Below are 26,702 nucleotides of genomic sequence, written 5' to 3' on the forward strand. Positions count from 1 at the left end.
GCCTATAATGCATGTGAAACTGGGGGTCCTTCAAATTAAAATGGTTGGGAATCACTGCTAGAGCTGTAAAACATCTTCCTTTATGGGGGTCCCTGCCCTGGCATATCCTTTTCAAATGGGGGTCCGCAGGCTAATAAGTGTCAATTTGGGGGTCCTTGACATGAAAAAGTTTGAGAACCACTGTTCTATAGGTCCAATTTTGTTAATAATGAATCCATGCTCCAGTACTCATTTGGCGAGAGGCGGGACTTTAACGCTCTTATTATGAGTGAATTCTACCAGCAGCCAATCAAATCCTTAGATGTTTGACGGAGACCATGATTTACAGTTTCCACAACAAATCAAATGCGGTGTTAAAATCCATGGTGGTGCCCCGCCCCCTCCCACATGCATTACATTCAACTTGCAGGGAGAGCAGTGACGCAAGGAGAGGCATTTTGCAGCCAGCAATATGCAGTGGTGGAAAGTAACGAAGACGTACATTTACTCAAGTACTATAGTTTTGTGAGGTATACTTCTACTTCTACTGGAGTGTATGTCCAAAATATCATTACTTTTACTTCTACTCCACTACATCTCAGAGGCAAATATTGTACTTTTACTCCACTACAATTATTTGAAAACTTTAGTTACTAGTTACTTTATAGATTTTGATTATTATTACAAAAAAATACATTTACCACGTCAGTCCTATTTAAGCTTTGGCTATTTGAAAATAGCCGATCTACAAGCTCACAATGCCACACGTTGTGAGCTTTTATATCTGCTATTTTCAAAAGATTTTAATACGTTTTATAATATACACATGATACCTTGTGAAACGGGACATTCTGCATAATGAGTACTTTAACTTTTGGTATTTTAAGTATATTTTGATGCCAATACTTTTGTACTTACTCAAGTAAATTTTGAATTCCGGACTTTACAGAGTATTTCTACATTGTAGCATAGCATTGATATTAGTAGTATTTTACTTAAGCAAAAAAATGTGTACTTTTTCCACCACTGGCAAAATGCAGAAACATCAGAGAAAATGTTAGTAAAACTAGTAGGTCTACCAAAGTGGAAGGCAAGGTCAAGGTCAATTTGCTGGTGATTTACAGAACACTGACTGGGCATATGAATGTTCACAGTGAAAGACAGAACTTGTGAATGACAGGGAAGGTAAATTGTAAAACTATGAAGCCAAAATACAAAAAAAAAGTAGGTCTATGACACATTATATAGGCTATCTGACAAGCTATAAAAATGCAGGTTGTAAGCAAAATGGTTAGGATTATGTTAAGAGTGTGGTAAAAAAAAACGTGGGGTTCTGTATGCTTTTTATTATTATTGCAGAACATAAAACATACAAGAACAGCCACCCACAGCAAAGTACATATAAGGAGCCTGTGTATGATTATATAAGTTAGGTTGTCTTTCATTGTCCTGATGACACGCGGTCTTCTTTGTGCGAGAGCACCATCTAGCGGTTACCCTACACTCAAGCGTTTTCTTTTCTTTTTCTTTTTTTCCAGGGGATCATGGTCATAATAATTATCCGGAGTTTAAAAGCATAAATTCAGAATTCGTTCACAAAACTCTCTTCATATTTCTAATTCATCAAATAGGCTACTTCGTCATGATTTATGTAGGCACTACATAAATCATGAAACAGAGTTTTCAGTCAACAAAACATCGACTGATGCACTTGGACACATCATCATCAATGACACACTCCGCCCTCCAATCATTCTGAAACACATGACACATTGTTAGTAACCATGACAACCACACCAGTTACCCTGACAGGTTGTCACAGGAATTAAATATAAAAATAGATAGCTGTGCTGAGAACACTTTAGGCTGACAAGAACAAAGTATTTTTTTAACGACAGGACTGTATGGCATTTTGTTTATACTATAGTATTGTATGGCTTCATTTTTTATGACACAGTACGAGTTTAGTATGACTTTTCTCATATACTAGTGTGTCAATGTAGGAACTGAATTAATAACAAGCTACAGTCCTTTTTGCATCAACTCCTCCAAGGAACAGGCCATATGATGTAGTTGGCAGGGCTTTATTGAAGAAAAGGTGACATTAAAAACAAACAATTAGACAAATAATCATACATTGATGATGATAATGAAGTGCACATTAACATTCACACTGACTTACATTTCAACAGTAAAGTCACATCAGACAATGAGCATGAGCTGCAGTGGTGTAAAGTAACTAAGTACATTTACTCAAGTACTGTGCTTAAGTAAAAAAAACTTTACTGGAGTATTTCCAGTTTTCAGTACTTTTACTTCTACTCCACTACATCTCAGAGGCAAATATTGTACTTTTACTCCACTGCAATTCTTTGAAAACTTTAGTTACAAGTTACTTTTTAGACTTTGATTATTATCGCAAAACACACTAACCACTTCAGCCCTATATATATTTCGGCCATTTGAAAATAGCCGATCTACAAGCTCACAATGCGTCGCATCGCATTTTGAACTTGTGAAATGGGATCATCTGCACAATGAGTACTTTTACTTTTGTAATTTAAGTATATTTTGATACCAATACTTTGTTACTTTTACTCAAGTAAATTTTGAATTCCGGACTTTCACTTGTAACATAGTATTTCTGCATTGCAGTATTGATACTTTTACTTAAGTTAAAGTAAAACATGTGAGTACTTTTTCCACCACTGATGAGCTGTCACTTTCACAAAACGTAATAAAAGTTATCCTTGCCTGGGCTTACCTCTGTGCTGGAGGCTGACGACATTTTTGACCACAATTCAACGTTGATTTAACAACTTTTGTTATCTGGGGTGGTACTTTTTCAAGGTTAAAATACAAAAGAACTACTGAAAAGCACCAGGAGTTACCTACAGTGAGAGATGCTGTAGGGGTCTGAAGATCAGACTTTCATAGCAGAGGTTCCATGTTCGAATTCCAGTCCTCCTACAGTTCATTGCTATTCAAGGTACTGGAGGACCATCAAGGAGGTATATGTGGGGGGTTATGGCTGAAAAAAAACTCTGTACAGGTGAACTTCAACTGGAAGAAATTCAAAAGGATTGAATGTGTAGTCTGTGACCAAGACAAGTTTAATGTATATATACTTATGCATATGCAAAAAAACACCCACCTGAACTTTTATTCAACAAACCATACACACACACATGCCTTTGAACGGCGTGGTTGTGACGTAGCCTGGCATGGCCAGACTAATATCACTGCATAGATATTAGTCTGGAATCTCTGTGTGGAACCTGCATTTGAAGAGAAGACGGAAGCTTCTCACTGCATTACACAGTGGTCACACCTTTCCATCCAGTTAAACTTAAAGTGAGCTATCTATCCTGCATTACAACGATATAGCATGTAAGTCGATGTGATGTGAATTCCACAGAACACAGTGGCGCAGTGGTAAAATATGTGCTTCTCAAAACAGGTCTTGCATGTTTTGCACTGTCTCTAAGAGCATGCCAGAATGAGAATGGTCAAAACATGTTAAATTATGGTTGATTTTTGACAGGCTACAACTACAGACCAATCATCACCATTCAATATTTTCATAACTGTCAAGAGTAAGCCACATTCACAAAAAAAAAAAAGTTTATTTACTAATCATATCATATGCACCCATACAATTTGTCCCAGCTAGGACAAATACAAAAATATTTATAAAATGTCTTGACAAGTGACGAAACAAATATCACAAAGACAATGAACGTAATAAAAACAAACCTCTCTAAAAATCAACTAGAGCAATAACACCTAGTCTAACAAGGTATACTCTTGGTTTTACAGTGCAGACATTTATGGAAAACACATTTTAAATCATGGACGAAATGCATGTGCATGTGCAAATCAGCGAGGCACGAGCAAAGCGAGTGTGCTGCCGCATTCAACATTCTCGTGCTTGTTCAGTTGTTGCACATTGATCACAGAAGTCTAGTGCTTTCACTTTACAGCTTAAATATCAAAAGGTAAACAAAATAAGTATAACCAAATCAGTGCATTTGAGTCATGCATTTAACACTCAAACTATAGTACAGTGAAACTACATTAACACAGCAACGAAACACAAAGTACTGGAGGTGCATTTGAATTTGAAAGTGCAACCCTTTCACATTCCTTCTTCTTCCATCTTTTCTCCCTTCACATTTACGCAATGAATGGCATCAAGCAAAAGACAATACAGTCTCAAAACTTCCAGTATCTTCTAGTCAATTAAATTGCATGAAGATGGACGTTAGAGTACAGTGATTTGTTGCAGAGGTTGTCAAGGATCCAACCCTGAACCACACAGGGTGGCTGCTTAACATTGTCAAGCAAAACGTTCAATAGTAAGCACACATCCCAACAATAAATTCCTAGGTGCCTGCCAGAGGAAAATCCACAATTCACATTGGTACATTATAGAATCTGTCCTAGCACTCAAATACTTTCAAGACGCCTCCTCAGATTGTTTACAAAAGAAAACACACAATCTGAGAAACCAGCTGGTGAGAACTGACTTTCCAACACTTACCCAGACTCACTTTTTACAGACTATCCCTCACAGGGGAACTACAGATGCGGTCATTGTACACAATGCACTACTGTACTTTCAATCATCCTAGTACAGGTAAATCGTTCAACATCAAGGGAGTCAATACCAATAATGTAATCTATGCTCAAATGTCCTTGTGACTTGGCATACATTGAAAAAACTACTAGATCATACAAAACAAGAAAAACAAGAAATCTATCATACACAACCATGTAATTAAAAGCCAAGTGGCATTGCATTTCACACGAGTCTCATAATATGTCATATCTCAGATACAGAACAGATCAATCTTCCCTGTCGAGGAGATGATGTTAATTCATTGTTACTCAAAAGAGATTTTTGGATTTACACGTTCGACACGCTGGCCTGGCCGCCAAAAAGGGCTCAATTTGAAGTTATTTTGATATATCAGTCTTCTACTCAGTTGCTGTAGATTTCTGTCAGTGGCTTTGTGATACAATTCTGTCTCTGTACTGATTTTATCATTTTTGACATTTTGATATTCAGCCTGTGGGTCATACAAAGCAGAGAGACTAATTACTAAAATACAGCTGAATTGAAATGAAATACTTTGTCAAGAATAGTCCATTAAGGGACTACTGTACTAGTCAAGCGCAAGCAAGCCATGTGAATATCTGTAGTCCAGTTTAGACATGCTCTAGCTTCACTACTGAATAAATATCCTTACATCCTTCACGTTCATGAGCCATTTGCTCACTAATACTTGATAAATCAATGCTTACCAAGGCCACATAAAAGTCATGAAAAATGATCTTCATGTTTACAAACCAATGAAAGTGCCGTGACAAACCCTTATAGTGATAGGAACCTTGCCTACAGTATGGTTTGAAAGGCTATGGTGCAGAACTAGCAATGTGGAGACCCTTGTTAAATGACACTATATAGCAATGATTCAGAATATAGAGCTTTAACTTTTTAACAATAAACGTATTGTTTTAACCAAAACATGTCACTTAGTACCTTTAACACTGAGGATTGTACCGTGTGGATTTGGGGGTTTCCAGAAATAAAAACTAATGGTCTCTTTCATATCAAAGTAGTGGTCCTTGAAATGAAAGCGGTTGAGAAGCAGTGGTTTAGATGATGGGGTTGAGGGCATCATAGAGTCGCTGTACAGCCAGTTCCACCATCTCCCTCAGAGAGTCCTCCTCTGTGCTTTCATCCTCACAGCACACTGTCTGCATGGGGAGGACAGAGGAAGGCAGATATTAAGAAACATCCACAGCATCAATTAACATCCACAGTGCAGATAACATTACGTAATGCAGTGATTCTCAGCCCTTTTAATTTCAATGACTCCAAGTTTGATGCATTAACCCATGGACCCCCATTTGATACAAATATGTTATGTCTGGGACCCCAATCTCTACTGTAAAATCCTCAGTGTTAACATATTATAGCTCACCAACAACATTGTCTCTTACACCAACCATGTTCTGAACAGTGAATATGAATTGTTGTTACCATTAAACAGGAGGTACAGGGTTCAAATGATTTCATAAGGTTAGACTGAGGCACTCTTTTGTGTACCAGTCAATCCTGAAATTAAACATGGAGCGTAATCCCAGACCAAATATACGGGGTCTCATTGTATTATAATGTATGTGACTGTGATGTTATGTTAAATGTTTGTAATGTGTTTGTTCTTTTGTCTTCAGTGTTGCAAATGGTGCTACAAAACTAATCTCAGAGCAATCTGGCAATAAATACTGGAAATAGCAGATCTGCAAGCACACAACTCATCCCGATAGTTAGCTTTTAGATCCGCTATTTTCGTGTAAGGGAACGTGCTCCTTACCCTCGTTTCCAGGCAAATCTGAACCGTCTTCCCGTCTACTGCCACGGTGAGGTTTTTACCGTTGCTGAAATCCACACAGTCCTCTCCAAACATGTCCCTGAGGGTTCAGGAAGGGCAGAAACATGTTCATGTTCCTTATGTGCATGTACACATTTGTGGTTTTGTTTGTTGTCTGGTTGTTTGTGTGCTGTGTTGTATTTATATGAGCTGTGTTTAGGAATTGTCTTTCTGAACACAATTTTCTCTAACGATGTCATGTGTGATACTCAACTGCAACATGACCTCCAGTCTGGCCTGGTAGACGTCCATATCCATGATGGTACTCTGGGCCTCCATAACTGTCAAACATTAGATCACATATATATTACATATACATGATGGTACTCTGGGCCTCCATAACTGTAATATTAGATTAGAACAGTTAATCGAACTATTAAACATAATAGAATTTAATAAAATAATTGATTAATAATCTATCCATATTTTGAGCGTGTCAGGCAGAAAGTTTTTAAAAATTGCAAAAATAGTTGAAATAGCAGAAGAGATCTACACGTTCACAAAACATTGCATGACGTGCTTACGTTGTGAGCTTATATTGTAGATCCGCTATTTTAACTAATTTTGCACGACAAAGTAGAAAATAACACTTAAGTGGTTAATCGATTCATTGATATAGAATTTTTGTATTAAAATACATATAAAATGCATTTCTCAGTTATTCGATTAATGGAAAACGTAATGATGCAGCCCTGTAGATGCAGCCCTTCATTAGATCACATACAGAAAACAACAGAACTGTGGGCGTCATGTGCAACAAAGATGTCTGCATCACCCCCCGTTCAGTAAACATTCCTTCCATTCCTTTCTAGGAAATGCACAAATTGGACAATATACAGTAGCCAACTAACGATGTTCCTTATCCATTTCCATCAAAGATGATGTCCAAACCAACCTTTCTGGGCCTTGGGGTTTGACTGGACTTCCAGCACCACTGTAGTGACAGCATCAGCATACATGTCGTTCAAAGGGTTAGCAATCCACTGAAGGAGGAGAGGGAGAGAGATTGGGGATTCGGGTTAGAGGTTAAAAACAATGCCAATCCTATTTTGGGCATGTTGTTATAGGGGAACATCCTCCAAAAGCCTAGGCCAATATGCTTAATTTACACACGTTGTACACCGGTGTTGCGCAGCAACAATCGCAAATCTACAAGCTTACAACACGTTGTGATGTGACGCCTTGTGAGCTTGTGGATTGGCTGTTTTCATCGTATTCAGGTCAGTGACTGCATTGTGAGGAAACCACAGAACTCCATTAACGTATACAACAGTAACAAATTACTATTGCATGGAGATTTTTATTGGTCTTTGTATTATTATTTTTATTATTTGTTTTCTCTTTGTGTTTCGCCTTTTAATGTTACATGTCTTTCTAACCTGGAAACTCGTAAAAACTTTATTTGCTAAAAAGACACAGTCAGTTGAGTGCTATACGCCTACCACCTGTCCTCTCACCTCCAGCATCACCATGCCGACCTCATGGACCAGAGTGATGTTCTTAAAGACCTTTATTGTTTTCTTCTCTGTTCCGTCCAACTCCTCCACGTCACCTGTGACAGTCAACGTGGGTCAAACAAACAATATGACACTGCTCTGAATGCATTGAGAAGATGTAGTTGGGGAAGCAAACATGAAAAATGTACTTGAAACAAAATCACATAACTAACTTGTCCACATTGTTATTAATTTGTGCTTTTTGGCATTTACACCACAGCCTCACCAGCGAGGTTCCTCAGATGACAGACTAGCAGAGAGTACGGTCCAGTGAAGGGAATGACCTGCGTCTGTTTTACGGTGCTCATCGCCAGCTCAGTGTAAGCTGCAAAACATACACCAATCAGGTCACAATATTATACAAAAGCCTTCAGTCTAGCATCAGATGGTTGAAGATCTAGTGGTGTGCAAATCTTAAAATGGCATTTCACCTCAGCATGCATCAGAAAAAAAAGAAGAAGAATGAAAAAAAATAAAAGCATTGTTGTGAGATGCCTTTGAATGTAAAAGTGTTGATATGGTTATGCAGTGGTACTCTTAGTACTACATAATTAGTATGAGGCATAAGTGATCGTGACAGTCAGCTACTGTACTCACTAGACAGATCCGAGGGAGTGAGGATGTGATAGTTGAAGTTCTTCTTCACCAGAATGCCAGACACCCTCTGGCCTTGGAAGCACTTCTTATCAGCCAAAGAGCCCATCACCTGAGAAGAGGGGCAGTATTCAAGACCTCTCCATCCGTTGGCTTTTAATCAGTAGGCCATCATAAGGATGTAGAAGGTCCACTTAAAGGTAGGGGGTAAGTGATATTTTTGGGTTAAAACAAAAAGTATTTTGTTAAAAGGTTAAAGCACTATATTCTGATAGTAATCATTGCTATAGAGTGTTTGTTCAGTAACAGGAGTCTACCCGTCTCTCCAGCTCTTTAATAAACAGAAAATACATTTTCCGGTAGGTGCCAAAATCTCAGCCAATCAGGAGAAAGTACCCATTTTTAAGCTTAATTTGTATAGTGTTCCAGTTCCAATTTTGCCTGCTCATTTCTTAGTGTCATCACTTCCAATTTCGCTTGTTTAATCTATATCCTGATTGAGTTCTCTATCCTGATTGGATAAAATTGGAAATGAAACTGAAACTGAAACGAAAATGCATTTTCTGTTTTATAAAGAGCTGGAGAGACAAGGAGACTCCTTTTACTGAACAAACACTCTATAGCAATGAGTACTATCAGAATATAGAGCTATTTAACACTTATTTTAACCAAAGAAAATCACTTACCCTACCTTTAATCAACATGACACTACGTGTACAGTAAAAACAACAGAGGTTGCTGCATGCTGCAGTGTCATGTTCCAGTACATAATTAGTACAAAAATGAACACTGCTGCTGAGTGGGAGAACACATCAGAAGATCCCATGAACATTTCTAAGGAGAGACAGACTTCTCAATTAGAGTGGTTCCCAACCTCTTCTGGATAAGTGCCCACTTAAAAATCTCGAAGGCGCTTGTTGCCCACCCATCTGATTTATTGATGTTATTATTCAAAATCGTAGTGTTTTAGCAATTATTTGGGGGCCCACTTGCAATAGCCTCACAGCCCTTACCTTAGCCAGTTTCTCTCCTCTGAAGTTGAGTGTGACGGCCTCAGTGTTGCGGGGGTTGTGGACCTCGATGTGGACCTGGTCGTTGTCTTCGTACTCCCGGATGAGAGCGGCCTTCAGCCGAGCCATCTCGTTCTGCTCACCGTGGACCAGGATCTGAGCACAAAGGACAATGCATGACGCTTATAACATCTCAGAATTTAGGGAAACGGACCGACAGACTCATCCCTCTCTTACTGATTTCTAAGACTTTTATGGAGGCATTATGAGTGGCTGTCCAGCAAGCTGGGGACGTTCTGTTCTTCTAGCATTGTACTCACGTAATTTCTCATACCGGTCAATTAAATATTGTAAAAAAAAAAAAATAGAATTCAGGGAAACTGTCGAGGGAATCAGACCCTGGGCCCACTAGACCCAGATTCCCTACCCGAACCCCTTAAAGGTTTGCTAACACCTCTCCAGTTACGGGAATTTTAGCCTTACTCCTACTTATCGCTTTATCTAGAATGGATAAACTCTGTCTCTCAAGTTCAACCTAGAGGATCTATTCTCGGTAGATTACAAGTGGCTCCCGACAGTGTCTAGACTGAACTGCTCAGAACTCAGGCATAAAATCTAGAATTAGATTTAATAACTCTCAGTGATTTGAGACTGGTACTATTATCTCAGTGTCTTCCACCAACAGCTACGGGACACAACTGTTGTCGTATCTGCGTGACTGTGTTTCAACATTGACTGTGACAGGCCTAGTTTCACTCTGTATGCTCTGCGTTATCACCAAGCAGTCTGGGCCAAACCACCTCTCGTGAGTGGCGCTCTGTATCCTGCTTTTAAGAGGATTTAAATGAGAGCCACTCGAGAAATGAACTTTGTCCTAAACCACCTTTCTCAGTAATAAACAACAGATTGATATCTTCACAGGGAAAATATCTTGAGAATGAAACCTTAGGCCGGCCGGGGCAGGGCCTGTCCCTGCCTGCGTCTGTTAGAGAGAAACTCTCTAGACACAGGCAAGCTCCTATAATGCAGCAATTGTATTAACCATCTTACCACAAAACAGGAAAAAGGACAAAAAACAGGATATCTTTCTCAGCTAATGAGGCAGTAGGGAGGCAGAAGTCGTACAAAATGCAGGGCGACAGGAGGTTAAATAGGACAGTCCGTCGCGTCATATTACAAGACATTTTGTTGCACTTCCCACCCACCGAAGTCAACTCCCATCCCTAAGAGCACGTACACATGTTCCCACAGAGACACATCACAGCTGCAGCCGGTGCGTGACCTTGAGCGTGGGCGTCTAGTATCTTATCAGCTTTTACCTAGACAGCGTTACACCGTCTTGGAGAGAAATGAAGAAGAACTGTTAAACGACAGAGAGTGACACATTCAGGTTTAGGTTGTCCTACCACGTGTGGAGGTTTGAGTGCCCTGATGAATTCGCTGGTCTGCTGGTAGTCAGTGTGGGCAGAGAAGGAGATGTAATCCACGGACATCTTCAGCTGCAGCTTCTGACCAGACATGGTGGTGATCTCCTCTGGCTCAGACATGATGTGCTGGAAACATTTATTAGGGGTGCAACATTTAAGATTATTTTTTAAATAAGCCATTTTCTCTATTTTTCAGGATTAAGAACTATCAAATAAAGTGTGTCAAGTAGTTAATTAGCTAATGCTTGATTTATTTTACTAAAATAAAACCCTTCATATTTTAGAATAAAGCTAATAATGTTCTGATTTAGAATTATTTAGGTACGACGTTTCATACTTTAAAGTTTGGAGCATTATGCTGCGTTCACACTGGCAGATACAAAATATACAAAGTTACATACGGTAGCATATTTGTATCTTTGTATCTGAAGTTGAAACCAGCTTTGTAGCTGCTGCAGCTTTTGTAGCAGCTACAAACGTTGGCTGTATCTTTGTATCTTCATGTCGCTGGCTTCCATTGAAAAAGAATGGTAGCCTGTATCTTTGTAGCTGCCAGTGTGAACGCGGCATTACAGAAGTGAGTTGCGAGCCCCTTTGTTGCCCATCCTGCAGCAATGCTGCAATTTGCAGCATGAAGATATGGGGATGTGCGTTTCATTTAACTGGAACTTGAACACTAATAATGTTCTGACCTTGGCTAGTGTCCCCTCTACGCAGTAGCCGGCGATGATGACTCCGTTCCTCTTGTCGGTACACCAGCTCTCAAACAGCTCTCTGGACAGCCCACTCTGCATCATACCTGGAGACGCCATGACCACGCTGGGCCCGATGTCATCAAAGTGATCCATGCTCTGGAAAACAACACGCCGGTGGAAGATTTGTATCGCTGCTGCTTACTTAACCACATGAACCCTAGCGTCCCTATTCTGTATGTCATAATAGCTCAACATTCGGCGAAAGTAGGCAAACATTCAGCGTTGCATGTGAGCTTGTAGATCTGCAACCTTTGGTAAAGACTATTTGGTGTGGTGGAAAAAAAGGAGGGGAAGTATTAGACCCCTGGGGGACCTTGGTCAAGCGGTTAATTGTTGCATGATAAGTAGGAGGGAAAGAGGGAAGAATGGCATGGTGCAGTCGGTGACGGTGCTTTTTTTTAACGCCATCTCCATCAACCTATCGCCATATTGTTGGTGTTTCTGTGGGTTGTCCCTACCTTGAGGTTGCTGATGTGCTTGAAAACGAAGGGGTTGTTGATGTTGATGGCTTTGCGGATCTTGTCATTCATGGCGTTGACGTAGGTCTGGTACACAGCCATGCACTTCTTGGCCAGGGACGAGGCGTAGTAGATCGGGATATCATGGAGCTCTGGGTGGTTCTGCCAGTACTCATCTGCAGAGGAAAAGAAGAACCATTCCCATATGAACCCTTCTGTCTGAGTATGTGCATCAACTTTTAACCACTTGAACCCCTGGGGGCGAATATTCGGCAAAAACACGTTGCGTTGCCATGCGTTGTGAGCTCGCCTATTTTCGACGAAGAGATTTGGTGTACAGGGGAAAAAGAGAGGACCAAGTACAGAGCCAATTCAGGTCAAGTTTACTAAGTATAGAGGGTTTAAGTGGTTAAATAGGTGCAGTGCAGTGCAATGCTTTACAAAAGTACTGTATCAGCCAAGGATTTTTGTTGTTGTTGATCAATTTAAAATATACATATATATATATATATTTAAATCATCAAGGATAACAGGATGAATTCGGACTTATTTCCAATGTGGTCACTATGTGTACAGAATGGCATGCTATGTTTGTCATTGATTAGATGTTACAATACATGTGGCATTCAAATACAGCACATATAGGACATTGGATGGCATTGTCCTCCAATCCTAGTAACGTGGGTATTTAATACAGGAGGGTCATCCAGAGGAATATCTCACCTAGGATAAGCAGCAGCTCCTGGGCTCGGCCCAAAGCGAACACCGGGATTAAACAGCGTCCCTCTCTATTGACAATGTCATGGACGGTGTTACAGAAACGAGCCTCACGCTCCTCCCTCTTCTCGTGGATGTGGGTGCCGTAAGTGGACTCCTGAAAAACAAAAACAATTGAATAACTACATCGTAATCACCTGCAAAATGATCAATCAAACCAAGCTCTTTGGCTCTTTCCCCAATTATTACCTGGTAATACTTGGGTAAAATGTTTGTAACTTTTAAGTCTGTTTCTCTATCTGATTAACTGAGGATATCTTGAACAGTTATGAATGGATTTGCATAAAATGTAAAGGTTGGTCCTGGGCCAAGGAAGAACTGATTAACATTTCATGCTGAATGACCAAGAGGGAGCGGGGCAGTGGGAATGCCATGTCAACAATGTAGATCATTTTTGAATACTTTGACATAACACCACAATAAAGGTTTATAATGGGCCCAGGAAAAACCTTACAACTTAAAGACAAACCTTGCCAGAGGCCTGTGCTCTGCTGAGCACATTCTCTAGTTATATATTGTTTACAAAACTAATGTGACGTACAATGATGAGGATATCAGGTTTGACGCTCGGGATCTCTGCTGCCATCAAATGTCTGTCTTCTTGTCGAGAGAAGTCCCCAGTGTACAGCAGCTACGGAGGAACAAATGTAGCCTGTATTACTGTATGTGCATGTCAGTAATAAACAACAGATGCAAGAAAATTACAGATAATGTATCAAACAAACAACAAAAACATTACCATTACACACAGTGGGCCAGCATTGAATAACTTATTTCACAACATAAGTAAAACAATCTCCGTACCTTGACTCCAGCTATCTCAATCATGAACATGGCAGCTCCCAGGACGTGACCGGCATGGTAGCACCAGAACTTAATGCCAGCCACCTCCTTGACCTCATGGAAGTTGATGGTCTCGATCTTATCCATGCTCTCCTCCAGGTCCGTCTCCGTGTACAGCATGTCATCTGCTGAGATGTTGCTGCAAGGAGAGGATGAGAGAATGATTATAGGTGCCATTATTATTACATCATAATATTTTTAACTATCATCTTTGTTTTTAGTTGTTCTTCTGTACTGCGGCCCCTGTCACTGCGAACCCTCCACCTGGGGAAGGAGTAGAAAACCACATGCCTCCCCTGATACACATGTAACAAGTGAGGAGCTTTAACTTGTGCAAAGGTTCATGCCATCTCCCTCAGATCCTCTCCCCGCTGAACAGGGACCCTGTCCAACCACCAGGAGTCGTTAGTGCACTGTGACAAGAACATGATCCCTCGCTTACTATAATAACTATGTATACTATACACCAAGTGTTTCACTTCTATGCCACCTCAGATATACTGTAGTATACAGTATATATTAGAGGAGGTCCAACAGTTAATCGAACTAATTTGTCATAAAACATAATCGATAATCGATCATTTAATAAAATATCCTTATTTTGGGCATGTCATTCAAGGCAAAAAGTGTCAAACACTTTCCAAAAGTGTCATGAATAGTGAAAATAGCCGCTCAAAACGTGTCACATCGAGACACATTGTGAGCTTGTTGATCCGCTATTGTTGTACGACACCATTGTGCAACAAAATGTAAAATAACACTTGTGTGGTTAATCGATTCATTGATATAAACAAATAAAACATTTTTTTTTGTTGTATCATTATGACGCAATATTACAACAAACAACAGTAAATGGTTCCCCACCTGACTTTGACATAGTCGGACAGCAGCCAGCGGTAGATGGCCTTGGTGGCATGGGTCATGAAGGTCCTGCCTTTGAAACTGGTCTTCTGGAGGAACCATGGCAAGGCTCCACAGTGATCCAGGTGGAAGCTGGTGGAAGGAGACGCATGTTTAAATAAAAGATGTGAAGAATGCACACTTATCTCTCTTTCAGTAAAACATTTCATTGTACTCACTCAGTACAATAAACATACTGTCCTTTCTTCGGGATGTGGGAGAGACAGATGTTAACATGGTACTATATGCCCTTATTTACTGTAGCAGAACCTATGCTACATCAACAATGGTATTCTCACTATATCATAGTTTCTGTCCCTATGCCCTACCATATTTTCATAGACATGTACTGTGCCAGTATTTGCTAATCGTGTACCAAATAGATTGAAGAGTGTATTACATCCATGAAACAGGAAAATTAATATTTAAATCAAAACATACGATAGGGTGAGTAACACGTAACATTTGACAGCTTGTGTGTTAAATAAAGGAACTCACTGGCTGATCAACAGCAGGTCTATCTCAGCTGGGTCAATCAAGTCAATGTATGGGAGAGCATCCATTCCTTCCAAGCCAGGGTGGATGCCACAGTCCAGCTGCACGCACGCGCACGCACACACGCGCACACACACACACACACACACACACACACACACACACACACACACACACACACACACACACACACACACACACACACACACACACACACACACACACACACACACGTTATATAACACATATTATGGCTACTGCTATTCATCATTACCTTACTAATTATTGGTGACACAAGCGCAATAGTGGAAGTGCGTGAGACTCAAGTGCATGAGGTCATGGCTATATTTGCATGAGAAAACATAATATGTTTTCTCATGCCAATGAAGCTCCTTTGAATTAATGGATTATGTTTACACTGCCAAAGCAAAAGTGGAACAAAACAATCAAAACAAAACAATGTACTAATAATAACAATAATAATCTCTCTCTCTGCACAGTATGATGAATTGTTTATAGGCAATTTAATTGATTGGATACTTTATTAACAGTTTGTAAACAGTACAGTGGTGGATTATACAATGATTGTTAAAAGGACAACACAAAAAGCCATAGTAGTTAAATGTAAAAGTCAGCTGGCACATATAGAGCCAAGCAGCACAATGAGCCTACCATGATCTTCCTCCCTTTGAATTCCAGGATGATACATGACCTGCCGACCTCCTGACCAGCACCCCTGTAAAGGAACAAATTACATTGCTTTACACATGAGTTATTAATTAGCCTTGGATCAAGACTATCATAGATGAATTGGATCGATTTAGATATTTACATGTCTTTAATGTGCAAATATCAAAATCAATAAAAAATACATCTATGATAGTCTTGATCCAAGGCTAATTATTAATGAATAGGTGCATCATGTGAGAACAGAGCACATTTCAGCATCAAAAACCACATTATATAATAATAACTCCGTCCAGTCAGTCAACACATTCAGGCCCAAATGTGAGAAGCCATCGGTTGATTAAAACATTGGTTCTCAAAGTGGGGTCCGGGGACCCCCAGGGGTACTTGAGGGGCTACCAGGGGGTCCCCAGCTTAAATGATTTATAGGAACCAAATGGACCCTTGTGGGTCTGTAACTCTGAGAGTGTACAAATGGAACCAAATGGACCCTAACGGGATTTGGTTCCATTTGTACACTCTCAGTTAAATTAACATTGATTTTACAATATGAATTGGGGTCCCAGAGATAGAAATGCCATTAAATGGGGGTCCGTAGCCCTAATGCATGTCAAACTGGGGGGGTCCTTAAATTACAATGATTGAGAATCACTGCTAGAATGTTTTCAAATGGGGGTCCGCGGGCTAATAAGTGTCAATTTGGGGGTCCGAAACGCATTTCGTGCAAATTTAAAATAAAGCCTTAATAAAGTGAAATCAATAGGAGAACGACTCACAGTGGTCGAATAAGGAGCTGGTCGCTCTCCTCTGCGGGGATCATCATCACATCTACTTTACGTTTAGTAGCCATGGTTGGTCAGTGGTCAGGTCAGGGGTCCGAGAGGTCAGGCTACTATATTCGGAGACATAAAAGGGAGCCGCTATAAACATAAATCATAAATCATCATGCCAGCCAGCTAGAGATGTCGCTTTGTTTATGAATTTAAGATGAATGAATGAGAGGGACGGGTCGATCAGTGTTGCCATGTTTTGACAGAAATAAGCAAACAGTCTATGAAAACAAGCGCAAAAGAGGCAGGGCGATGTACTCGTTGTGAGCTTGTAGATCTGCTATTTTAAAACAAAATCTTTAAGAAAATTTGAAGAATTAGGAATATTTTTCAAACATTTTAACAACACAAATCTTGTATGGGGGTCCCTAGCACAAATATATATATTAATTAGGGGGTCCTTTCCTACCTTGACATGCAAATGTTTGAGAACCACTGGTTTAAACAACATTAGCAAACATTAGGAAGACAGCCTAAATAAGCTACCACTACAGTGCTCATGTAGAAACAAGCCCAAAAAAACGCAACTAGCAATATTTACAAGCGACTTGTTCAGAAAAATAAGACCAAAGTTGCGTATAATAAGCGGACATGGCAACGCTGGGGGCGGTCTCTCAACGAGGGCCGTTTCCGGTGCTGAGTAAAAATAGCACCGATGAGAATCCTAGTGGCAAACATTAGTTCCGATAGATTATTTCGTTTTTTTATTTTATTTTTTTGCTACCATGAGTTTAACCATTTATAATAGTGAATTCACATTTAAACAATAATAATCATTAAAAGTAATGGGTGTGTTAGTTCCTATAGTACTAGCAACTTTCCCTATTGTTTAAACAGTGAACAGGGAAAACACTGTGGAGTGAAGTTGAGCGCAGCGTTGCCATGTCGGCATATTATAAGCCACTTTGGGCTTATTTTTCTGTAAAGCTGCTTGTAAATATTGGTAGTTGCAGGTTGCTTTTTTTTGGGCTTGTTTCTAAATTAAAACTGCTTATTCAGGCTTGCTTCCAAATGTTTCAATTAGTATTTAAACCAGTGGTTCTCAAAATATTTACATGCCATGCCACAGGGAACATTTGTGTTATTAGAATGTTTCAAAAAATGTTCTAAATATTCCACATTTTATTGCAAGATTATTATTTTTTTAAATAGCCGATGCAGGCCTGGGTTTAAAGTGCTCTTGTGGCTCTAGTTGCTTCTTTTGGGCTTGTTTTCCTAGCCCTGGTTTCTCACTTCTCTCACAAAATATGGCAACACCGGTTGGGTGTGGAACCAGAAAGGAAACCGAAGTGTCAAGTAGAAAGCTAAACATCATCCCGTTAGATTAGATTGATGAACAAAACGTCCCCAAATACAGCCGATCACGTTCCAAACAGAGGTAATAATGTTCCCAGTAATAATGTGTGGCTGCCTTGTAAAATGTAACGTTAACACCCTTAAAGAAAGTCCTTTCATTTCAACTTGCTGTGTAAAGTCAGTGTGGTGGCTGGGGTGGAGGACGGTTTGTTTATCCTAGCAACGGGGCGATACGCACGAGAGTGATCATGTAATCTACTAAAGCCGATATAAATATAAATGTGAATTTAGGGTGACTGAGGGTTTTCAGTGAAAACCCAAAAGGTACCTGACGTCGATCGATACCTGTTGAATGAGTATTGCTGCCTCTCGGCCATAAAATGTTCTATGTGGGTCTGTAGAATACAACTCTCGTAGACGTATTTATGATTCTGACGTTTTCAATCTAAGAGAGTTGTAGGGTTCACGCCCCATGGAGACAGGGATTTTCAGCACTATACCCCGTAGACCAGTGGTTCTCAACCTTTTTACAACAAGTACCACCTCAGATTTTATCTGTCATTCCAAGTACCACTACCGCCAAACGTGCACGCGCGCGCAGCGCGCGTGCACGTTTGGCTTCTCGCGCGCGCGATATTTTCCGCGCGCGCAGCGCGCGCGATTTTTTTTGCGGTTATTAGCGGTTATTGATGCTTTTTGGGCGGGTTTAGGATGGATTTAGGGCAGTGGTTTTCAACCTTTATCATGCCAAGGACCCCTAAATTGATAAACATTCGGCCGTGGACCCCCATTTGAAAATGTTTTGTGCCAGGGACCCCCAGAAGCAAAGATATCAGTTCATTTTCGCTTTAAAAAAAATATATATATTCAAAGATATGCAACACTTTTTCAAGGTTTTTCCAAAAATAGCAGATCTACAAGCTCATAGCGCGGTGCCGTGCCTGCTGTTTTTGAATAGCCAAAGCTAAGTGGTTAAAAATGATTGTGACGCTATTAACTCATGTCCAACTTGACCATACTGTACAATACCAAGTACATTTTCAAAAAGCCAAAGTTTAAATGGGGCTGAAGCGGTTTATGTATGTTTTGTCATAATAATTAAAATCCACAAAGTTACTAGTAGTAACTAAAGTTTTCAAATAATTGAGGTGGAGTAAAAGTATAATATTTGCCTCTGAGATGTATTGGAATAGAAATAAAAATATTGCAAATTGGAAATACTCCAGTCAAGTAAAATTACCTTAAAATTATACTCAAGTACAGTATTTGAGTACATGTACTTAGTTACTTTCCACCACTGTCAGCATTAGATAAGATGAATTACTCACCTTCTGAAAAGATGAAAGAAAACACACTTTTGTTCCATAGCCCCACATTGTCTTGGTTTCAGAAATCATGGTTGTAAATATGAACTTTTGCCACAAAGTCTTTATATTCCATAATGTCCCATGACCCACGTCCATGTTTACATTTTGACGATGCACGTTAGTCAAGTGGAGCTGTGTTCCGTGAGCAGAAAGCTGTCAAGTGGCCTCCAGAAAATAAATCTGGTTTCCTTTCAAAACGATGTGCATTTCAGAATAAGATGTTTTTTAAAACTCTATCCTTGTAATGTTACAATGTAACACACGTTTTATTTTGAAATCATACTACTGGAAGTAGAAGTACCCAGGTAGCCTAGTTGAAACTACTTAACTTCACGCGAATTGCGAAAGCAGCTGTTTATGCGGAACGGGGGGAGAAGAAAAAAAAGTCAGACAAACAGTGGGGGGAAATCACGGATCTGTGAGAGTGTCCCGTCGTACGCACAAATTAATGAATGGTTGTGACGCCCTGTATGTTAATCTGACGTTAGTAGATTATGTTTTATTCTTGAACATGGCCATGGGTCTGTGGCAGGTTATTTAATATGGGATTTTCACAGCTGCCTTTGACTTTTTCTTAACGGAACGGCGTTCCGCCACCGAATCTTTTACCGGAACGCCGTTCCGGACCGTGCCGGCCCACTTTCACCCCTGCCCTTCACCGTGTTTGTTTTGATCGTGGCTACCAGTACCGGCGCATTCAAAGTAACAGCCAGGAAATGCGCTGTTCCCACGCTGACAAAATACAGCACTGAGCGCACTGGCCAATACAAACTAATAGGCGAGTGTGCTCCGGTGCGTAATTTCCGAACGCACCCAAGTGTTCAACAAAACCTTTTTTAAATTAAATTTGAGTGATATTATGGTAATGTTATTTCCATTCAAAGTAGTATTTCGATAGTTTTATTATGTTTTCATATATATATATATATATTTTTATTTTTTTTTCATTTCCCCCCCACTTTTTTCATTTTTGGGAAGATTCTTCCGCGTACCACCAGGGGGGGGCTCAAGTACCACCGGTGGTACGCGTACCACAGGTTGAGAACCACTGCCGTAGACACTCCAAACATGTACAAATTGAAAATAAAGGTGCTTACCCCCAAGCCCCAAATGTTAACTGTCGCTACGGGGTAGTAGTTTAATGTAATAATCCATATCTTTCAATAAAGAAGTGTTTTAATGACGTCTGTGGCCGAACGCCATTTTTTCACCCTCGTTTACTTCCCGTTTACATTTAGTGTAAACAGGTAGTGACCGGATGCGCCCCGTCACTACCCGTCGCTACCGCCCATTGGGAACTTCCGACAGAATCGGCCACAGACGGCATTAAAACACTTCTTTATTGAAAGATATGGATTATTACATTAAACTACTACCGCGTAGAGACAGTTAACATTTGTGGCGTGGGGGTAAGCACCTTTATTTTCAATTTGTACATGTTTGGAGTGTCTACGGGGCATAGTGCAGAAAGTCCGTGTCTCCATGGGGCGTGAACCCTACAACTCTCGTAGATTGAAAACGTCAGAATCATAAATACGTCTACGAGAGTTGTATTCTACAGCTATGTGGGTCTGTGGACAGTGGTTCTCAAACTTTATAATGTCATTGTCAAGGACCCCTAAATTAATGTGTATTTGGCCGTGGACCCCCATCTGAAAGTAGTGTGTGCCAAGGACCCCATACAAGATGTGTGGTGTTAAAAATGTTTTAAAAAAAGAAAATAAATTCCAACACTTTAAAGAATGTCAAGATTGTTTGAATACAGCTGATTTATATATATATATATATATATATATATATATATATATATATATATATATATATATATATATATATATATATATATATATATGGCCAACTTTGACAGCCTAAATGACAGTGATGCAATTTAAATAATACGTATAGATCAATGCTGGCCCTGGGCATTAAGCAGTGGTGCACAGTATTGAATTGCACTTAAGTACTGTACTACTTATGTGTACATCTTTTGAATGAGTGCAGTACTTTTACTTGAGTATTTCATTACGTTGCAGATTTCTAGATCTATTTTCACTATTATTTATATTTGTTGAACATTTTTGAGCATTTTGTGGAAAATGAATACAGCAATGCATTGATAATTTAAAACAAAAAAGTGCTTTCATAGGTACAAGCACTAGGCTTGTATACGTGATCAGGTGTGTCTGTGGTCTGTCCTTCAGGTCAGAGTGGTCTGTCCCTTGGGCGAGCTGGAGGACTGAGGACAATCGACATGGTGAACGATGTTCCGCAAAGTTAAAAAGCGACACAGCAGCAGCAGCTCCCAAAGCAGTGAGATTAGCACCAAGAGCAAGGTACACACACACACACACACACACACACACACACACACACACACACACACACACACACACACACACACACACACACACACACACACACACACACACACACACACACACACACACACGGCAGTGTCGCTTGGGATCAGTGGTGGAAAAAGTACTCACATGTTTTACTTAAGTAAAAGTATCAATATCACAATGTAGAAATACTCTGTTACAAGTCACTATTATTATTATTCATTGTGAGCTTGTAGATCTGCTATTTTCAAATGGCTGATATATATATATATATATATATATATATATATATATATATATATATATATATATATATATATATATATATATATATATATATATATATATATATATATATATATATATATAGGGCTGAAGTGGTTAGTGTGTTTTGTATGAGATGTTTTGTCTTCTTCTGTTTGGATAGTCTGTGGACTCTAGTGTGGGTGGACTCTCCAGGTCTAGCACTGTCGCCAGCCTTGACACAGACTCCACCAGGAGCTCAGGTAATTAGACCAGCGGTTCCCAAACGTATTCGTGTCCCACACATCTGACCACTTAACATGGTAGCCTATTGGTCAGATGGGTGGGCTGGTGCATTTTCAGAGTATGTTTAATTTAATGATCAATCACATGGATTGTGTTCCGGCCTGGATCAGTGGAACTAACATAGTGTACTTTTAAGTTCCTATCAATCACAATGAAAACACATTTTTCTAGGTGAAATATAAATACCATGACTATTTGTTTTTACATTATTATTGTTAATTAATGTTAGAATATTATAAATAAAATCATATTGTTTTGCCAAATATCTGGGGGCACACTTGCAATATCCTCACGGCCCACCAGTGGGCCCCGGCCCACAGGTTGGGAGTCGCTGAATTAGACTATCTACCATAACCAACCATCCCTTCTGTCACTCTTTTGATTGATTGATTTGATTGAATATTTTAAAGTACAGCAGTGCAACCAAAGGGATGAGACACAAAAAAAAGGCAAAAAAGGCTTGTTTCCATTGTGGTCCATTAAACATTCAACAATCAAACAATAGTGCTACAAACAACGATGCAAACTCTCCATGACCTTCTGTTATGGGACTGATCCCTGTAGGTAACAGCACATCAGAAACATGCGCAGAGTTCAGGGTCAAATACGTGGGGTCCATCGAGAAGCTCCAGTTTGACATGAGCAAGACCCTGCAGGAACCTCTGGATCTCATCAACTATATTGACGCCGCTCAGGTAAGAACCTGGAGACATCTCTGTTATTATGGCTCTTTTCAAGTACAAGAACTAAGCGAACCGCGCCTGCCGTGCCACTGACAAAACAGGTTCTGGATTTGTTTCCGTACGCTACGACTAGGTTTCATATACGGTTCAGATAAAGGACCCTAATTTGGGCCCTGCTCAAGAGGTGGTGCTAACCCCGAGTTCTGGGTTAGTACCACATTGAAGATACAGTCTTGCTCTCGTGATTAAATGTTGAGTTTTAGTTATATAACATGAATAACAAATGAGGACATTTTGTGATTTTACTAGTATGTTTGAATAGATAATATACTGTAGGTACTCTGAAACGAATAACTATTTTACTCACGGCGAACCTATATACAACTTACTATTGTGCACTTATTGACCATCAGTATCGATGGTTTTGTAATGAGATGGTGTTGAACAATGAGTCCAAAGTTTTAACCCTCAGATAAAATAACACTGTTCTCTTTCATAGCAAGATGGACAGCTGCCGTTTGTGCCTGGTGATGAGGAGATGGTCCTGGGAGTATCAAAGTATGGAGTCAAAGTGGCCTCACTGGACCAATGTGTGAGTAGTGCCTTTCCCTAATATACATCTTTAAGATGAGTTTATAGATTAGCATATTATGCATTATTGCTGGGTCATCGTTACCATGAGTGTAACGGCATCCTCATGAATTAGTTTTTTAAATTCATGCTATGTTGACATTGTTTCCCTCTAGGGAGCTCTCTCAATAATATTTCTTAGGCCGCCAGTTTCCCCAGATTACTCATGTGAAATTACTGTGGATTATGTCTGTATTTATATTTCGTAAATATTCTTAAAAGAAAAAAAAAGAAAAACAACAGCATCAAAATACACATAATGCAGTATATCTGGTCTGTTTGGTCTGACTGGCAGCCCCAGTTTAAACAGCTCTACAGTTTTGGCCACGATAATGCTTAATTTATACTTCCTGCATTGGCTATTAAAAAATAGCAGATATGCAAGCTCACAGCACCGTGTCGTGCTGCAAGCTTGTACATCTACTATTTTTGAAATTTATGGAAGAATCTTGAAAGTGTGAGAACCACTGATTTAGAAGGCATTCGTAGAATCGGCCTCAGGTCTTATGGGAGTAACTAAAGTATAGTATACAAACTGTATTGTTTTGGTTATGCAGGATGTGCTGCACCGCCACCCTCTCTACTTGATAGTACGCATGCTGTGCTATGACGATGGTCTGGGTGCAGGAAAGAACCTCTTGGCTCTCAAAACCACGGACACCCAGCAACAGGAGTGCAGTATCTGGGTCTATCAATGCTGCAGCGCGGTACGTGCATTTTTCGTGTGACCAAGTTTGTCTGGGTGAGCGAGGAGAAGGGGGGTAACGCCATCCATATAAAATATGACTCTGATGGGACCAGAGAGGCTGCTCTTTTGCAAATGAATGATTGATTTGACTTCCCTCCTGCCTTGTCGTCCTTTTCTACAGGAGCAGGCCCAGTCCATCTGCAAGGTGCTGTCAGCCTCCTTTGACTGTGCCTTGACATCAGACAAGTCCTGAAAGCCAAGAGAAATGGGAGCTCGGGCATTTTCTAAAAGATGACTTAATGATTGCAAAATCACCAACCGTTTACCAGGAGCCCACCTGGGCAGCATGTTTAGAAATGCAACCCTTTTCTATCTTTTACCAAGTATTCCTGTTCTTGCTAAACTTAAATGTACAGTACATTTCATTATAAGAAACTGCAGCACAGCCCTTTGATGCTGGTTTGGTAGAGTTTGCTAGTTGGAAGCATTCAACAGTTTGATTCAACCAGCCACTGGCAAAGTCATTTATTTTCCTTGGATGTCTTTCCAAGATATAAGGTTAACCAAAAGAAAGTAAGCCACTACCAGGGTACACGGGTGTTGCCAAAATAACAAACAAAGCAGCTAGGAAAACAAAAGACAGACTGACTAACTAATTTGTAACTAGTAAAACAAAAGCCTGCCTACCTAACTACTCTAACAGTGACCAGCGTAAAAATACATAGGTGGCAAACACCTCTTACCTAGTGTGCTTAACAAGGTTCTACCTACGTGGTGGCTATGTACAGAGGCCTCTGTCTTTCCTGTCCCAAGGCAGCAGCTTACACAAAGCAGGTTAAATGTAGAACAGTTACTGAAAATTCAAAGGTTGCTCTGGGTGATCAGAATCAAGGCAAAGACATAAGGCTGCAGACATGAGCCTAAAAGCTGACAGGTCGAAGGAATGAGAGAGAATGAGCTAAGTGAGGTGGAACCCAGCCTTTTATAGACAGCAGATGGTGTTGATTGGATGAAGGTGGGGCCAGGAGAGACAGGGGGAAGAATACATAGAAATCCCAGACAACCAAACCAAACTACGTGGAACGTAACACTATCCCATCCTCCTAGTTTCAAGCCCAGATTTGCTATGGAATTATCTGTTTTCTTTCCTTTTTTAACCTCAGTTCTTTCTTGACCTTACATTGTACCAATGAAACCTTGCAGGTAAGGTCAAGGAAAGGAAGAGGGTTGCATTTGTTTAAATATCCAAACACGTTGGTCCAGTGTTTCACAGTCCAAACATAACTTATTTAATGTAAATAAGTACAGTCGGTACATAATGTTTTAAACCATCTATAGCAACTGTGCGAGCAGCAGATTGTAATTAGTGGGAGGCATTACATATGACAATAATGAAACTATATGGTACAGGGATTTCAGAAGATGCTAATCCTTGCTTTTTGGGATGGAAGTCTGATGACATGAACCCCCGTTTATGTCCTTCAGAGACCTCACTGATTTCAGTTATTTGAATACAACAGTTGTCAGATTGATACATAGTGTATAGCGGTCGCTATATGACCACAAGGTACATCACAAAGATACTATAACTGCACCCCATTTTACATTTGGCATGGGGAACGTTTTTATTGTAAATGTTATTCTGATTTGCTGATTTCCCTTTAACTATGCTGTATTACAAATTCCCAAAAGCTTACCTCACTCCCCAAAAAAAGTATTTTATCGTACGTTTCAAGAAAGTGATTGATTACATTGTTTAGGTTTACCAATACCAGGTGTGTACTGGCACCGTGTCAACAGCACATGAATAGGTTTGTGGACGAACTTGTGTTACTGTTTTCTGGTACTCGCATATCACCGACTGCACATTCTATATATACGGTTTGTTACATAGTAAAACAGTAAAAGTGTTCATTTAAGTTTAAATACCTGTGTAATTGTCTCCTGTGTACACTGTTCACTTACTGAGTGAATTGTACTCCTTGGTTCATTTGGGATGGAAGTTACAATGCAATTGCATAATTTGATATGGTACAATAAAGGAATGTCCTCCTATTTTATAAGAGCCTTAAGATTTTTACGGTGTAGCTCAGCAGAAGTAGAGCTGTCTAGAAGACATGTGTGTCCAGAGATATGCTGAACTGAATTGTGCCCTCCACTGATTTCACATTTTATGAAATATTTACCTTGATTTTTTTATAATGTAAGTCAATGTGATGCTATGATCAGGCTGAAACCTTTCCCAAATTTGGAGTCCTACGTCACAAGTACTGTATGTCATACAGCATATGTTGTCACAGGCTGGCCACATGAAGTTAACCCACACATTGGTGCCACGCTGTTCCCATGTGGATCCTGAGATCCACATAATTAGATTAGTTTGGTTTTCAGAAACCCAACTGGTATCTTGGGTTACTATAAGTATCGTTTCAATACAACATCATTCATGTGTTTTT

General features: G+C 39.9%; 2 protein-coding genes across 3 annotated transcripts; one reads left to right on the plus strand and one right to left on the minus strand.

Moving 5' to 3' along the window:
* Positions 1 to 3,638: 3,638 nt before the first annotated feature.
* On the minus strand, positions 3,639 to 16,711 carry LOC311036619 (cleavage and polyadenylation specificity factor subunit 3; the record flags this gene model as incomplete). Its single annotated transcript, XM_084045443.1, has 18 exons — positions 3,639 to 5,742; positions 6,363 to 6,459; positions 6,634 to 6,700; positions 7,315 to 7,402; positions 7,877 to 7,971; positions 8,142 to 8,240; positions 8,513 to 8,621; positions 9,523 to 9,675; positions 10,926 to 11,072; positions 11,639 to 11,797; positions 12,160 to 12,335; positions 12,883 to 13,033; positions 13,478 to 13,567; positions 13,741 to 13,918; positions 14,644 to 14,772; positions 15,178 to 15,275; positions 15,847 to 15,910; positions 16,638 to 16,711. 18 exons carry the CDS (start codon positions 16,709 to 16,711, stop codon positions 5,641 to 5,643), a joined length of 2,076 nt encoding a protein of 691 aa, XP_083901569.1. The 3' UTR covers positions 3,639 to 5,640.
* Positions 16,712 to 17,939: 1,228 nt separating this feature from the next.
* itgb1bp1 (integrin beta 1 binding protein 1) lies at positions 17,940 to 26,309 on the plus strand. Of its 2 annotated transcripts, none has more exons than XM_084045816.1 (7): positions 17,940 to 18,069; positions 21,532 to 21,687; positions 22,124 to 22,202; positions 22,810 to 22,940; positions 23,428 to 23,520; positions 24,116 to 24,265; positions 24,428 to 26,309. In XM_084045816.1, exons 2-7 carry the CDS (start codon positions 21,616 to 21,618, stop codon positions 24,497 to 24,499), a joined length of 597 nt encoding a protein of 198 aa, XP_083901942.1. In that variant the 5' UTR covers positions 17,940 to 18,069; positions 21,532 to 21,615; the 3' UTR covers positions 24,500 to 26,309. The 2 variants fall into 2 exon arrangements, with proteins under 2 accessions (XP_083901942.1, XP_083901941.1); XM_084045815.1 differs by having other exon boundaries at positions 17,947 to 18,069; positions 21,556 to 21,687.
* Positions 26,310 to 26,702: the final 393 nt, after the last annotated feature.

Source organism: Gymnoscopelus microlampas, assembly GCF_963454915.1.
Source record: "Gymnoscopelus microlampas genome assembly, chromosome: 20".
Classification (NCBI taxonomy): Eukaryota; Metazoa; Chordata; class Actinopteri; order Myctophiformes; family Myctophidae; genus Gymnoscopelus; species Gymnoscopelus microlampas.

Coding starts and splice junctions, on each gene's coding strand:
- itgb1bp1 (XM_084045816.1), top strand. CDS start 21,616: ATGTTCCGCAAAGTTAAAAAGCGACACAGCAGCAGCAGCTCCCAAAGC. Junction 22,941..23,427: donor ACTATATTGACGCCGCTCAG/GTAAGAACCTGG, acceptor TCTCTTTCATAG/CAAGATGGACAGCTGCCGTT. Junction 24,266..24,427: donor TCTATCAATGCTGCAGCGCG/GTACGTGCATTT, acceptor CCTTTTCTACAG/GAGCAGGCCCAGTCCATCTG.